Source organism: Camelus dromedarius, chromosome 7 (assembly GCF_036321535.1).
Source record: "Camelus dromedarius isolate mCamDro1 chromosome 7, mCamDro1.pat, whole genome shotgun sequence".
Taxonomy (NCBI): Eukaryota; Metazoa; Chordata; class Mammalia; order Artiodactyla; family Camelidae; genus Camelus; species Camelus dromedarius.
The window spans coordinates 76,222,729-76,236,219 of record NC_087442.1 but is presented as its reverse complement, the minus strand read 5'-3'; the positions used below and the strand labels follow the sequence as shown (position 1 = coordinate 76,236,219).

General features: G+C 38.5%; 1 protein-coding gene across 9 annotated transcripts in view; it reads left to right on the top strand.

Moving 5' to 3' along the window:
• SRPK2 (SRSF protein kinase 2) overlaps positions 1-13,491 on the top strand; it is a 203,081-nt gene that overhangs the window by 165,957 nt on the left and 23,633 nt on the right. For all 9 annotated transcript variants that reach the window (XM_064487673.1, XM_064487672.1, XM_064487677.1 and 6 more), the window contains 3 exons: positions 3,506-3,612; positions 11,179-11,344; positions 12,539-12,564. In XM_064487673.1, coding sequence (XP_064343743.1) covers positions 3,506-3,612; positions 11,179-11,344; positions 12,539-12,564 — 299 coding nt within the window. The remainder of the gene's footprint in view (positions 1-3,505; positions 3,613-11,178; positions 11,345-12,538; positions 12,565-13,491) is intronic.

The following is a 13,491-nucleotide window of genomic DNA, read 5'->3' as shown; positions in this document are numbered from 1 at the left end:
TTTATCAATCGCATACTCCTAATTTATCCCCTTTCTGCTTCCCCCTTTGGTAATCATAAATTTAGTTTCATTGTGAATCTGTTTCTGTTTTATAAATAACTATAGTATTTCTTAGATTCCACATATAAGTGATATTAAGTAATATTTGTCTTTCTCTGTCTGACTTGACTTACTGTGGTCCATCTATGTTGCTGCAGATGGCAGTATTTCATTGTTTTTATGGCTGAGTGATACTCCATTGTGATACACACACACACACACACGCATATATATACCACATCTTCTTTATCCATTCATCTGTTGATGGACACTTAGGTGGCTTTCAAGTTCTTAGATATTGTAAATGTTACTGCTGTGAATATTGGGGTGCATGTATCTTTCTGAATTAGAGTTTTCCTCTTTTCTGGATATGTATCCATGAGCAAGAATGCTGGATCATATGGTAAGTCTATTTTTAGTTTTTTAAGGAAGCTCCATACTGTTTTCCACAGTGGCTGTACCAGTTTACATTCCCACCAACAGCGTAGGAGGGTTCCCTTTTCTCCACACCCTCTCCAGTATTTATCGTTTGTAGACTTTTTGATGATGGACATTCTGACTGGTATGAGACGATACCTTACTGTAGTTTTGGTTTGTATTTCTCTAATAGTGATGTTCAGCATTTTTTCATGTACCTGTTGGCCATCTCTATGTCTTCTTTGGATGAATGTTTATTTAGGTTTTCTACTCATTTTTTTTATTAGGTGGTTTGTTTATTTGATACTGAGTTGTACTAGATGTTTGTGTATTTTGGAAATAAAGCCCTTTGTCAGTTGCATCTTTTGCAGATATTTTCTCCCATTCTGTAGGTTGTCTTTCTGTTTTGTTGATGGTTTTCTTTCCTGTGCAAAAGCCTGTAAATTTGATTAGCTGTTTGTTTACTTTTGCTTTTACTTCTTTTGCATTGGGAGACTGATCTGTGAATATATTGAGCCATTTTGAGTTTATTTTTGTGTGTGGTGTAAGAAAATGTTCTCAGCCCATGGATATACATGAGGCTGTCCAGCTTTCCCAACACCACTTGCTGAATAGACTGTTTTTTCCATCATATATTCTTGCATCCTCTGTCAAAGATTAATTGACCATAGGTGTGTGGGTTTATTTCCGGACTCTCTCTTCTGTCACATTGATGTATATGTCGCTTTTTATGTTACTGTAGCTTTGTAGTATTGTCTGAAGTCTGGGAGGGTTATTCTTCCAGTGTTGTTCTATTTTTCAGGATTGCTTTGGCAATTCTGGGTCTTTTGTGATTCCATATAAATTTTAGAATTATTTGTTCTGGTTCCGAGAAAAATGTCATGAGTAAGTTGATAGGGATCACATTAAATCTGTAGATTGCTTCGTGTAGTATGGCCATCTTAACAATTGTTAATTCTTCCAGTCCAAGAACATGGCATATCATTCTATTTCTTTGAATCATATTCAGTTTCCTTTATCAGTATTTCATAGTTCTCAGCTTACAGGTCTTTAACCTCCTTGGTTTAGGTTAATTTGTTGGGTTTTTTTTGGGGGGGGGGATGCAATTTTAAACATTTTTTTATTAACTTTCTCTTTGATATTTCATTGTTAATGTAAAGAAATGCAACTGATTTCTGTATATTAATCTTGTATCTTTCTACCTTTCTGAATGTATTAGTTCTAATAGTTTTTGTGTGGAGTCCTTAGGTATCATATCATCTGCAAATAATGACAAGTTTCCATCTTTCCTTCCAATTTGGATACTTTTATTTCTTTTTCTTGTGTGATTGCTGTGGCTAGGACTTCCAATATTATGTTTAATAAAAGTGGAAAGTGGGATTTCTTGTCACCTTCTTGAATTTAGCATGAAGACTTCTCAGTGTTTCACTGTTGAATGTTATATTGACTGTGGGTTTGTCATAAATGGCTTTTATTATGTTGGGATATGTTCTCTGTATACCCACTTTGGAGAGAGTTTTTATCAAAGAACACGTGTTGACTTTTATCAGATGTCTTTTCTGCATTTATTGAAATGATCATGTGGGTTTTGTCCTTTTTTTGCTGATAGGGTTATCACATTGTTTGATTTGCGTATGTTGAGCCATCCTTGTGAACCTGGAATGAATCCACCTTTATTATTGTATGTGATCTTTTTTATGTTTTTTTGGATTCAGTTTGCTAGTATTTTGTTGATGATTTTTCCATCTGTTTCCATCAAAGATATTGGCCTTTTTTGGTAGTATCTTTGTCTGGTTTTGATATCAGAGTGATACTGGCTTCATTGAATGCCTTTGGAGAGTGTTCCCACCTCTTCAGTTTTTTGGAAGAGTTTGAGAGAGATAAGTATAAGTTTTTCTTCATATGTTTGGCTGTTTGTACTGTTACATAGTCAATAATTGTCAGATTCCATCCAAATTTAAAAACCTTAGGCTTTGGCTCTCTGTCTGCTACTAACTTTAGACCTTGGTTTCCATTTTTTTAAAGGAGCCTGGGAAATAGTAAGGAATTTCTGACTGTACATCATCTATGCGTAAATCTGTGGATATGTTTCCAACATTGTAGAAATATTTTTTAATATTTTATTAAAATTATTTATAGCAGTGGATATTGTGATGATATGATAAATTCAGATTATTGTAATATTAAATTAAATAACCTTCCTTAATAGGCTGTCAGCAGGCCTCCAGGGGTGAACATTGTATTCTCAAATGGTTTCAGAGCCATTTTAAATCTTTCTATGAGAATGACATGAATATATTTATATGGTGGACTTTGGTGGATCATTGTTCTGGAAGATCAGTGGTTGACTGAAATTTTTTATTTAAAAAAACCCCAGAATCCTGAGATTTCATTTTTATAGGTTGGTCTTATGGCATGCCATGTTTTAAGTTGTGATCATACATTTTTACAAACTGCATGTATTATTAAAATTGATCCTGTTACACAATGAAAGGTGTTATTGAAGGAAAGTATTAAACATCTTCATTGTGTTCGGTAAATTTCCATTTTATAAAGTGTTTTATGTAACGTATGGGATAGAAATTTAGGTAGGCGGGCAAGACACTCAAGACGGGGGAGTTCTGTGTTCTTTTCCTCATCAGTTTGTGTGGAGTTTCAGTCTTGCTTATTTTTGTTAAGGCTGATGGTAAGGAGGAGTGAGGTTGGAGGAGGGAGAGTGCAGGCACGTGTGGCGTTGAGTCATGGCTCTGCCACCTTTGACTCGGGGTCGCTGGAAAGTTCTTCAAACTCTCTGAGTTTTACTATTCTCATTCCTAAGGTTGTTATGAGTACACATTAAGTAATGTGGCACATAATAAGTACTTAGTAAATGTTAGGTCTTTCTATTGAGATGAGAAACGGCAAATGACCACTTTTGGTATTACTGATAGTATTAATGTTGCATTTTATAAAGAAATAATTGTTTTACCCAGTGCCACAACGATGCTACTTTTAGTATTTGCATTAGTCCAGGAAATGTCTCCACACATGATCCTTAACCCTGTTCCAGACGTCTGCATGGTCTTTGAAGTGCTTGGCCACCACCTCCTCAAGTGGATCATCAAATCCAACTACCAAGGCCTCCCAGTACGTTGTGTGAAGAGTATCATTCGACAGGTAAGGCTTATGAGGGCATCTCTCATTCCTAATGCCTAACTGGCTACCCTTTCAACACGAACTCCTGTTTTTTAAAGAAAAACAGTACATGTACACAAAAACATATACACATGTATATGTTTAAATTTATGTATAATTCCTGTTTTAAAAATACATATGTGTATTACAGTATGTAACATTTTGAAGTTCTTAAATCAGTTTAATATTTATTTAATGATAAGCCATTATGTCTTCTGAAGGGAACAATGTGTAAATGTCACACGTACATTTCCTTTGGCGTATTCATCTTTTTTCGGGTAGATGATGCAGTATAGTGAGAAGTTGTTTTATCCAATATCAATGCTACAAAACACCCCACTTAGTTCCTTAGAAAATAGTAAATGTAGTTTGAAAGAAACAGGTAATTCATTGTGTTTATTTGCTGTTTCTATTTGGATGGAGAGTAAGTGAAAGACCGTTTAAGAAATGTTTGTCCCATATGGAGTATTGTAGTAGATTTGTACTTGGTTCAGAAGGAAACCTTTAGTTAGAGCCTGGTTCAGTGTGAATGCTGCAGCAAGAGTCTTTAGAGTGAAAGTGCCCAGATAGGGAAGATCTCCTTCTAATTAGAAATGTTCAGCAGATTCAGTTTTCCGCATGCAATACGCCAGTCTTTGACTCATTGCCCCTACAGCCTAAATTAAGAAACTTGCAGATATGACTTATTCTAGATTGTGTATTCTGATATAATGGCTAATTTCCGCAGAAATTTCTGCAGATTAAGTCATATCAAGGAGGTTGCATGGTTTGCTTGAGAAAGGGACCAGGAGGTTTGAAGCCCCTTCCTTGTCCCCAGGCCCAGAGGTTGAACTAGACCTGCCTAGGATTTTATTCTTCCCATTTTATGGAAGAAGAACTGAGGTTAAGTAACTTGGTCCTACTCAGGAAATAACATAAAAATTGTGGTGGAGCAGGACACCAAACCTAGGGAGTCTAGCTGCGGAGCATGTGCACTTACTGTCTTCTCAAGCATCATATAATAATATCTTTAGACTTGTGCTTAGCTTATGACCTATAAAAGTTAAATCACTGTTCTTCCCATGAACCTGTTTAAGGGTTTCTGTCATCTGGTGGAAGCCTCTATTTCTCCTTGCAAACCTCACTTCAGCTCTTTATCTCCTGGCAGGTAAACTTTTTCCCATTAATTGATCAGTCTTTTAAATAGGTGATGCATAAATGTCCTTTGGATAAACAGTTTCCCTTCCAGAGTCAACCAAGATTTTATGAGTTTCTTATGAATATTCGAAGATACCTCAAGCGTTTATAAACACATGCTGCTTTTCCAGAATTTTTATTTGTTAATTTTTACTAGTTTCATTTCTGTAGGTTTATTTAAAGAGAAAATTTGCCATTTTTGAAGCTCCACATCTTTGATTCATTTCTTTTGTCTTAACCTGCAGAAAATGCCACCTTTTCTTCTGTACCCATGTTTATAAAGACAACCAAAATCCCACTGTGACAAAGGCTTCCTATACCATACTCCAATTAAGGGTGCTATTTCTTCCCTTCCAGGGTTGCTTGCAGTCTACATTTGGCCTTTTTTTTTTTTAAACTGTAGTTTTTTTGGGTTTTTTTGTTGTTGTTCTTAATGGTCCTTTCTTAATGGTTGTGAAGTCTCATAGGCCAGAGGTTCTCAGCCCTGGCCCTGCTGGCATATTGAACTGGATAATCCTTTATTGTAGGGACCTGTCCTGTGCATTTAGGGTGTTTCCCTGGCCTCTGCCCACTAGATGCCAGTATCAGCTACCACCCCCCCCCCCCTTTGTGACAATTAAAATGTCTCTGAACTTTGTGAGATATACTGAGGGGGGGGCACAATTTCCTTTCACTGAGAACCATTGGAATAGGGGAAAGTATATGGAGTCCATGGCTTGGCAATAGACTGAATTTTAAATTCTTACTTTGGCACTTACTACTTTGTGACCCTGATCAAATTACGGCTTAACTTCTGTGAACCTGTCTCACTTGAAAAATCAGGATGTTAATACATGGTTTTATTGTGGAGATGACATTGGAGGGACTACTGATAAAGCATCCAGCATAGTGACCAGCACAGGGCAGCCATCCTGTCTCTCGAGCTGCATTGTGAGCACCTCAGGGTCCCAGATCAAGTGTTGTGAGTTCTGCATCTCTTTAGCTTCCTTCATATCATAGGCAGTCAAGAAATGTTTTTGATTGGTTGTATCTTTCCTTAAGTGAAAGAAGAAATGTGTGTTCCTCTTATTCTTACTGTACAAAATGGCTGAGCTTTCTGTGATTTTCTTTTCTTTTCTTTTTAAATTTTATTTTATTGAGTTATAACCTTTCTGTGATTTTTAAGGGCTCATAGATTAACATTTACTACTTGGTTATTTTCTAAAAGTCATGGTGTAATTGAATTACTTGATTTTCCAGGCTTTCCTATACACTGCTGTCAATCCTTTGATCAGTTCTTAGCTGTCCTCATTTGGCCCTGGTGGCCTTGTGCAGGGTCAGAAGCGCCATCCTGTGGCTTCTGGTGGTGGTGGTGGTGAGGACGCCCCCTTGCCGCCCCCAGGCTGCTGCTTTGGCCCCAGGCGGGGAGTCTTGGGGTTGTCTGTTCGCCCTTCTGCTTTCATTTCTTTTTCTTTTAAAATCAGCTTTATTGAAGTCTATTTTATGTCCAGCTTCTGTTTCTGAAGCTAGAAGAAGAAAACAGGTGCCTGTGTTGGCAGTATGTGCTATTTGTGGTGCATTCAAGATGTGCTGCAGGTGATGGTGTTTTTAAATGCTGTTGCTCTTTAAACATGGCTTTTACCTCCTATGTAACTGAGCTAATATTTTACTTTTTAAAACTTTATAGTTTAATTCATTGCCCTTTATAGAAAACTTGTGAAGAAGTGACTGCTTGCCATTAAATGAAGCTTGGTGAGGGCAAAGCTCTGATTTTGATGACTTTGCTACAGTCTGCAGTTACAGCGTGCAGTCTTGGATTTTTGAATGAGCATTACCTTTCTCTTATCATGGTTGTCACTAACCTTTATTAGGCCCTCTCAGGCACTCGCTGTTTTAAGTGTTTTATTTGTTATGTCCTCTGGTCCTCACCACAACCTTGTAAGGCCAGGAGTGTTATCTCCACTTTAACTAAAGAAGGTATTAAAAATCTTCCTCAGATCCCAGTTACTGTGGCGGAATCAGGATTTGAATCCAGGTGGTGTAATCCACATGCTCTTAACTGCAGAGTACTGTGAAATGTCTGCATAAGAAGATTTGGGAGTATTTTAAATTGCAGCTTGTCTTGTGAAGTGTGCGTTCATGTCTCTGTGGTTTTCTTTTGCCTTAATAGAGCTGGCAATTAGATTGTTTAAAAGTATAGCCATTAGATTTTATTTAAGTTGTAATTTGTACGATGTGCTGCACTATGTGAGCTAAGGAGACTTTTAAAATGCCTTGCTTTCTTAAACCCACCTTCTGTGGGGCAGCAGATTCTGCAGGCAGTACCAAGAACCAGAGCCCACCTGGCAGGCTGCCTCAACAGTTACCATGAATGGCTTTGTCTACTCTTAGTATTTGTGTGCCATTTAAGTTATTTCACTGGTTGGTTATAAGTGAATTTATTATGATTGGGCCAATATTGTTCAATTTGAGAACAGAAGTTTAATTTTAAGTTGGTAAACATTTTTGTGTTCTTGGATTTGTAGCTTGTTCAGTGTAGTAGTACTGTCCTGTCCTGTCCTGTCCTGGGCTGGGAATTCTCCTCAAAAAGTCGGATCCTCAACTCAGAAATTTGCCAGAGTTGTTCCCCTCAAGGGAGTTGAGCTTCTTTCCAAGCTCATTCCTCTGTGCAGCCTCAGTGCTGGTCGCCGTGCTCACCTGTCTTGACTGCATTCAGCGGTGCAGCTACTGCGGTCTTCTCTCTCGTTAGTTCTTACTAGTCAGAGCCAGAAAGAAGAAGGAGCAGAGGGCGAGTTCAGGGCAGAGGGGATGAGGATAGTGTCCGTGGACGCTTTTGCCTGGGTCTGTGTCTGGTTCTTGTCCTCTTGGATTGTGACAGGTATTTCCCACACTTGTCCATTTGGTCTGGCAGATGCTTGTCAGAGCAGCTTGTAGCATTTACCTCATGTCTGTCCTGGTGAGGAAGGGAAATCCAGTGGGAGCTTTAGTTTTCCCAGTAGGGAAGCTTCTAGCTTGAGAAGAGCCCTCTGCTGTTTCCCTCCCGCTCACAGGGATCTCAGTGAGGTGCTGCTGCCCGAGGCCAGCCCTCTGCTCTGTCAGCCCACCTGGCTGCCAGTCAGGTTTCCCTTAGTGCTGTGTCAGCAAGGCCTCACTCACAGAACCAGGGCCAAGCCAGGTCTCCTGGCCCGGGCGGCGTGATTTGGCTCCTCTGAGTGAGATGCAGCCCGGTCCTGGCCCCTCTGTTGTTAGGTTCACCTCGGGTCTCATGGCAGCTGTAGACTGGAGCACATGGCAGCCAGGGATATCTGTGGCCTCTGCTGCCTCCTACCGATGGTGCTGGGGATGTTTTTAGGCAAGAGAGACAGAGATACTATGATCGACAAGTGAGGCAGCATAGATGCCTGTCTTTTGGCATGGAGTTGATTTGTAGGGTTTTTTTTTTTCTGTATCATCAAAACTATACAGCATAAATAGTAAGACTGCTCATTAGTGTTTGCCTCTGGATTCTGAGGTCCTCAATTGCTTTAAACTTCACTGACTGAGAACAGAAATGCTATTTTCAGAAATAAAGCCATTCTTCTTATAGCTAGTGTAAAAAAAAAATTAGTCCAGAATTAAAAGAAAGTATAGAATCAGAATTTTATGAAGTAGATCCATTCATATTTTAAATGGGAGAAATGAGACCCCCAGAAATTTACTAAGTGACTTAGCAAAGTTGTACTTAGTATCAGTACAAGTCTTCCATTTACTTAGTTCAGCTCTTCCATTTACTGTAAGCTTCCTGTGAGCTAGACCTTGTATCTGTGAGTTTTCCATACATTATGTCTAATTCTTCCCATATTTCTAATAGATATGTTCCCCCTTTTTATGAAAATAGAAGTTCAGACAACTTAAGTACTTGCCTAGTCAATGAAGGCATGAGCAGTAATACCAGACTGGTCTGGGTCCAAGGTCATGATGTAACACTGCTTTGTGCTGTGTCTCCTAACTGGTTAAGGTTTGTGTTACCATAATTAATTTATCCCAGTGGCAGTCTTTTCCTTGCGTTCATTATCGGACGTCAGCTGTGCTTCTTGAGGAAGGTTAATAATGCAGTTGAAAGCAATAGCCGGTATTTAAAAAATCTGGAAACTTGCTGAGAATACTTTGCTCCTCGCAGGTGCCTCACTGTCACTGGAAGTTCACGTTAACACATTTGGGTAATGGATCACATTAACTCTCACCTGAGTGGCTTTGCCCACAGTATGACCACCTAAGAACTATGAAAGATCTAAGGTGGGCAGTTAGGAACAACTTGTACAATGAAATAGCGGTAAAAAGATAATTTTAGAAAGGTGCTGACATTTTAACTTTGAGTTAATATTTGATAATTGAAATTTCAGTTGGAATAATTTAAAACAGTTTAAAGTTTCTGAAAAATCTTATTCTTTTGACTTCAATAGGCTGGAAATCATCAGTGTATCTGTCCATTAATTTCTTGTATTTCTGAATTTCTCTTGTTATTCAGATATAAAAACTCCACATGATATTTCAGTTTGCACGAAGAAGATGCATGAATGTCAGAGAATAATATACAGGCCAATTGGATTATGTTCCTTTCAGGATTATAACCTTACTCTCTATGGAAATATATAATGATACCTTTCTTACCACTGGTCCTCTGACATTATAAACATAATTTAAACATATTCCAATTGAAGAAATATCCAAAACATTAAATATTAACTCTGAGGTAAGAAGTTGAAGCCCCATGGAGACAGGGAGCTTTGTTTATTGCTGTGTATCAAACATCCAGAACAGCATGTGGCCTGTTAACAGGAGCTCGACTGATGCTCAGTAGTGAAGTTACGTAAAAGTATTTGAGGAAAAGTTATTTGAGATAAATGTGGGGATTTTCGTCCTATTTAAGAGACAGATCTTCCTTTGATTTTCCTTCTGAAACCTCTGTCCTTTTACTTCTTAATGTTGTCCTCTGATAAGGTTGTTCAGCCAGAAACTCAAGGTAGACAGAAGGATTGGGTTTTTGCTGAGCACTTTTCAGAGCTGCATAATATTACATATCTTTTGCTTGTCTTTTTCCCACTTTCTTGTTTCCTGTGGTTAAGACTCATAAATTACTTTAAATATTTGAATGATATTTATTAACTGTTAGTGTTTATTGAGAATGTAGGATTTCTGATGTATGGGTACATGATCTGTATTTTTAATATATTTTCGTTTATGGAAAGAATTGAAAGAATTCCTCTGTAATGGAAATAATTCCAGGAAAACTTTGGCCTTGCATTTAGGTCTCCATACACTGTAATTTTGTGGGGTTTATGTATATATATTTTATGTGATAAGTACACGAGTATCTTGGTTCAGCAGTTTCTTTTAGTTCAGTGCTATAGTGTTGCCTGGATACCAAGGCTATTTAATCCTCTGTTCCTGCAATATTAAAAATGTACACACACCAGCCATTATGGGAATGCAGATCAGTGAGATATACACTTCACTCCCACTAGGGTGACTAAGATAAAAAAGACAGATAACAAGTATTTGCCATGATGAAGAAATCGGAACCCTCATACATTGCTGGTGGAAACAGAAAATGGTGCAGCCACAGTATAACAGTTTGGCTGTTGATCGGAAGGCTAAATATAGAGTTATATGACCCAGCAATTACACTCCTAGGCATATATGCAAGGAAAATAAAAACATATGTTCACACAAAAACTTGTTCATGAATGTTCATAGCAGTATTATTTATAATAACCAAAAAGTAGAAACAGCCCAAATATTCATTGTGTGAATGGCTAAACAAAATATGGTGCATTCAATGGGACATTACTTGTCATTTAAGAGAAATGAAGTATTGGTATGTGCTACACTTGGATGAACCTTGTGCCGGTTACAAAAGACAATTTTGTATCATTCCATTTATATAAAATGTCAAACCCAGTGAAGTAGATTAGTGATGGCTTCGGGCCAGAGGAGTTGGGAGGAGATGGAGAGTGACTGCTAATGGGTGCGATATTTCTTTTTTGTGTGGTAAAAATGTTCTAAATTAGATAGTGGTGATGGTTGCACATCTAAAAACCCTGAATTGTACGCATAAAAGGATTAACTGTGTGATGTGTAAATTACATCTCAATAAAATTGTTATTTTAAAAAGTATATGCATAGATGCATTTGTTTCCATGAGCATAAATTGTCTCCTAAATGATACATGTTGGTTGCTTCTGAAAAAGAGCTGGGTTCCTGTGGGGACCAGGGTCCAGGGGAGATTTTTACTAAAAACTCTTTGTATCTGTTGTATTTTGTGCCTTGTAATGATGTTAAGTATTTTACAAATAAATGTTGGATAATAAAGGTATTAGTAACTCATCTCCTCTCTTGATTTTACGTGGCCAGGTGCTTCAGGGGTTAGATTACTTACACAGCAAGTGCAAGATCATTCATACTGACATAAAGCCGGAAAACATCTTGATGTGTGTGGACGATGCCTATGTGAGAAGAATGGCAGCCGAGGCCACTGAGTGGCAGAAAGCGGGCGCTCCTCCTCCTTCTGGATCTGCAGGTGAGGGCCCGAGCCAGCTTTGTTTCAGTCTGTTTGGGGGCAGATTTGCACACTGAAGGCAACTGAGTCAAACGAACATGTGAGGAACTTTTGGAAGGTCCTGATTACTAGAAATAACTATACCTTTTTCTTGAGAAGGAGGATGCCCAAATTAAATTGTACTTTAATATTTGAATTACTTTGTCCTCCCCTGAAAGGTCATTTGAATTCTTGCCCCTGCTTCATCTATATTTGAACATTCTTTGTGTTGCCCACTTCTCTGCAGAGGAGTATGTCATTGCAGGTTTCATGTAGCCCACCTACAGGCCTCAGATTTTTTTTTTTTTTTCCTAGCTTCAGTTTTGTTAGAATGCTTCCTTGTCTCCAGTTAGCATATCAGTCTGCGTCTAACTGGTGGCTTTAGAATTAGTAACAAAAGACCCCTCAGGGTGAGAGAAGACGACCAAGTGACTTGAGTATGGCCTATATAGTTTTATTTCTGGTTTCACAGAGCATAAGGGTGGCAGCGAAATGTGGACGGTGCTTTCACCCTCTCTTCATCTTCTCTCTGCTGTGTCGTGTTGTCAGGCAGGCACAGGGCCTGAAGGGCCAAAGCCCTGTGACTCACGGGGGCTCTTGGGAGATGCACCACCTCTGAATGTGGTTTTCTACCATCAGGGTGTTGTTTAGATCATGGACCCATAGTCTATCAAGTTTTTGATGCCAGCCACGTCTCTTGATGGGATTCCTAGAATGTTTGTTGCAGTATTAGATTTACTTTAGTTGTATAAACTTGTGAGATAGTTTTCAAACATAGATATGTAAATTAATAGTTTTAAAATGTGTAAATTAGTTTTTCATTTCATATAAAACAAATTTGGTAGGATGTGTGACATTTGTGAACTCTTTATTTTCTTATCAGTCAGTGCTTTGGAATTGACTGTTGTGAAGTGAATGGGTATTTAATTTTAGATAATAGGAGTAATGGCCCCACATGAACAGCTATGGCTCTGCCTCAAGGAGCCAGTCGTTCCTTTGAGTTGGCTAAACTTTCTTTAAGTGTCTATGATTAAGAAGCTCTAATATTTAACAGTTCTTTAAGTTGGATGGCCATTAAAAGGCAGTAGTTATTTCATTTCACAATTCAAATTACCTACATAAAGGTAAGTATGTTCTTCCCTCTAAACATTCATTTTTTGTTTTGTTTTGTTTTAGTGAGCACCGCTCCACAGCAAAAACCTGTAAGTACTTACCTACCTACTTATATTCACCTCCATGTCAAAAGCACCTGTTCCTTATTGAGCTTTTCAAATTGTAACATTAATTCTTGTTTCTTTGTGCAGTTTTTCACTGAAGAGTTGTTCAGGGGAATGGGTTGTACATTTTTTGTTCCTTTCTCAGTCATCAATGTTGTAATGTATATTAATGTAAAAGACATGTTTATAGATGCCTGGCATTCTTGAATATATAAGAGCTAATGTTTTGATAAGGTGAGGTGGTTTTTAGGGCTGGAGTAGTTAGAGCCGTCCCAAATTCTGTCTTTGTTTTTATGCACTTTCTGGAGTGCTGATGGCTGAGTCTGGTAAAAATGTGAGGTGACAGAGGGTTTGAAGTGTGATTATTCAGAAAAAGCTTTATATCATTTCTGATTTGCCTCCAAGTTACCTGTTTTTCTGAAGCTGCAGTTGTAATTCTTTTGCAGCCAGTAACTAAATATGAAAGAGTATTATCTCTGTGGTCCTGTCAGAGGAAACAAGCTGTTTGGAATTAAATCCTACCCCAAGGAATCTAAACCTGGCTTGGTTCCAGCAGAGGATAGGATGTATGCATCTTGAGCTGATGGGTCACCTACAAGTTTTAAAAGAGCTTTATGAACCAAAAGTGTTTGGAAGGAAATGTGCAGAGCTTCAGAGAGCTGCCAGCAGCCCCCTGTTTTGAATGGACGTCTAAGCACAGGAGGGAGTTGTAAGAGTCAGGCCGCCTGGCCTGCTGAGGAACACAGTCATTTCCCACAGTTCTGCTGTGGCCTGAGCAGCCCGTTTTGATTATTGATTCTGTAAAAGACTAGAGGTCCTGGTTGCCAGTACTTTCCAAGTCAGATGGCCATGATTGGAGGCAGACTGACACCGTGGCTCTTTCTTGTTTTTCTTTACTTTGCCTGCTCATGT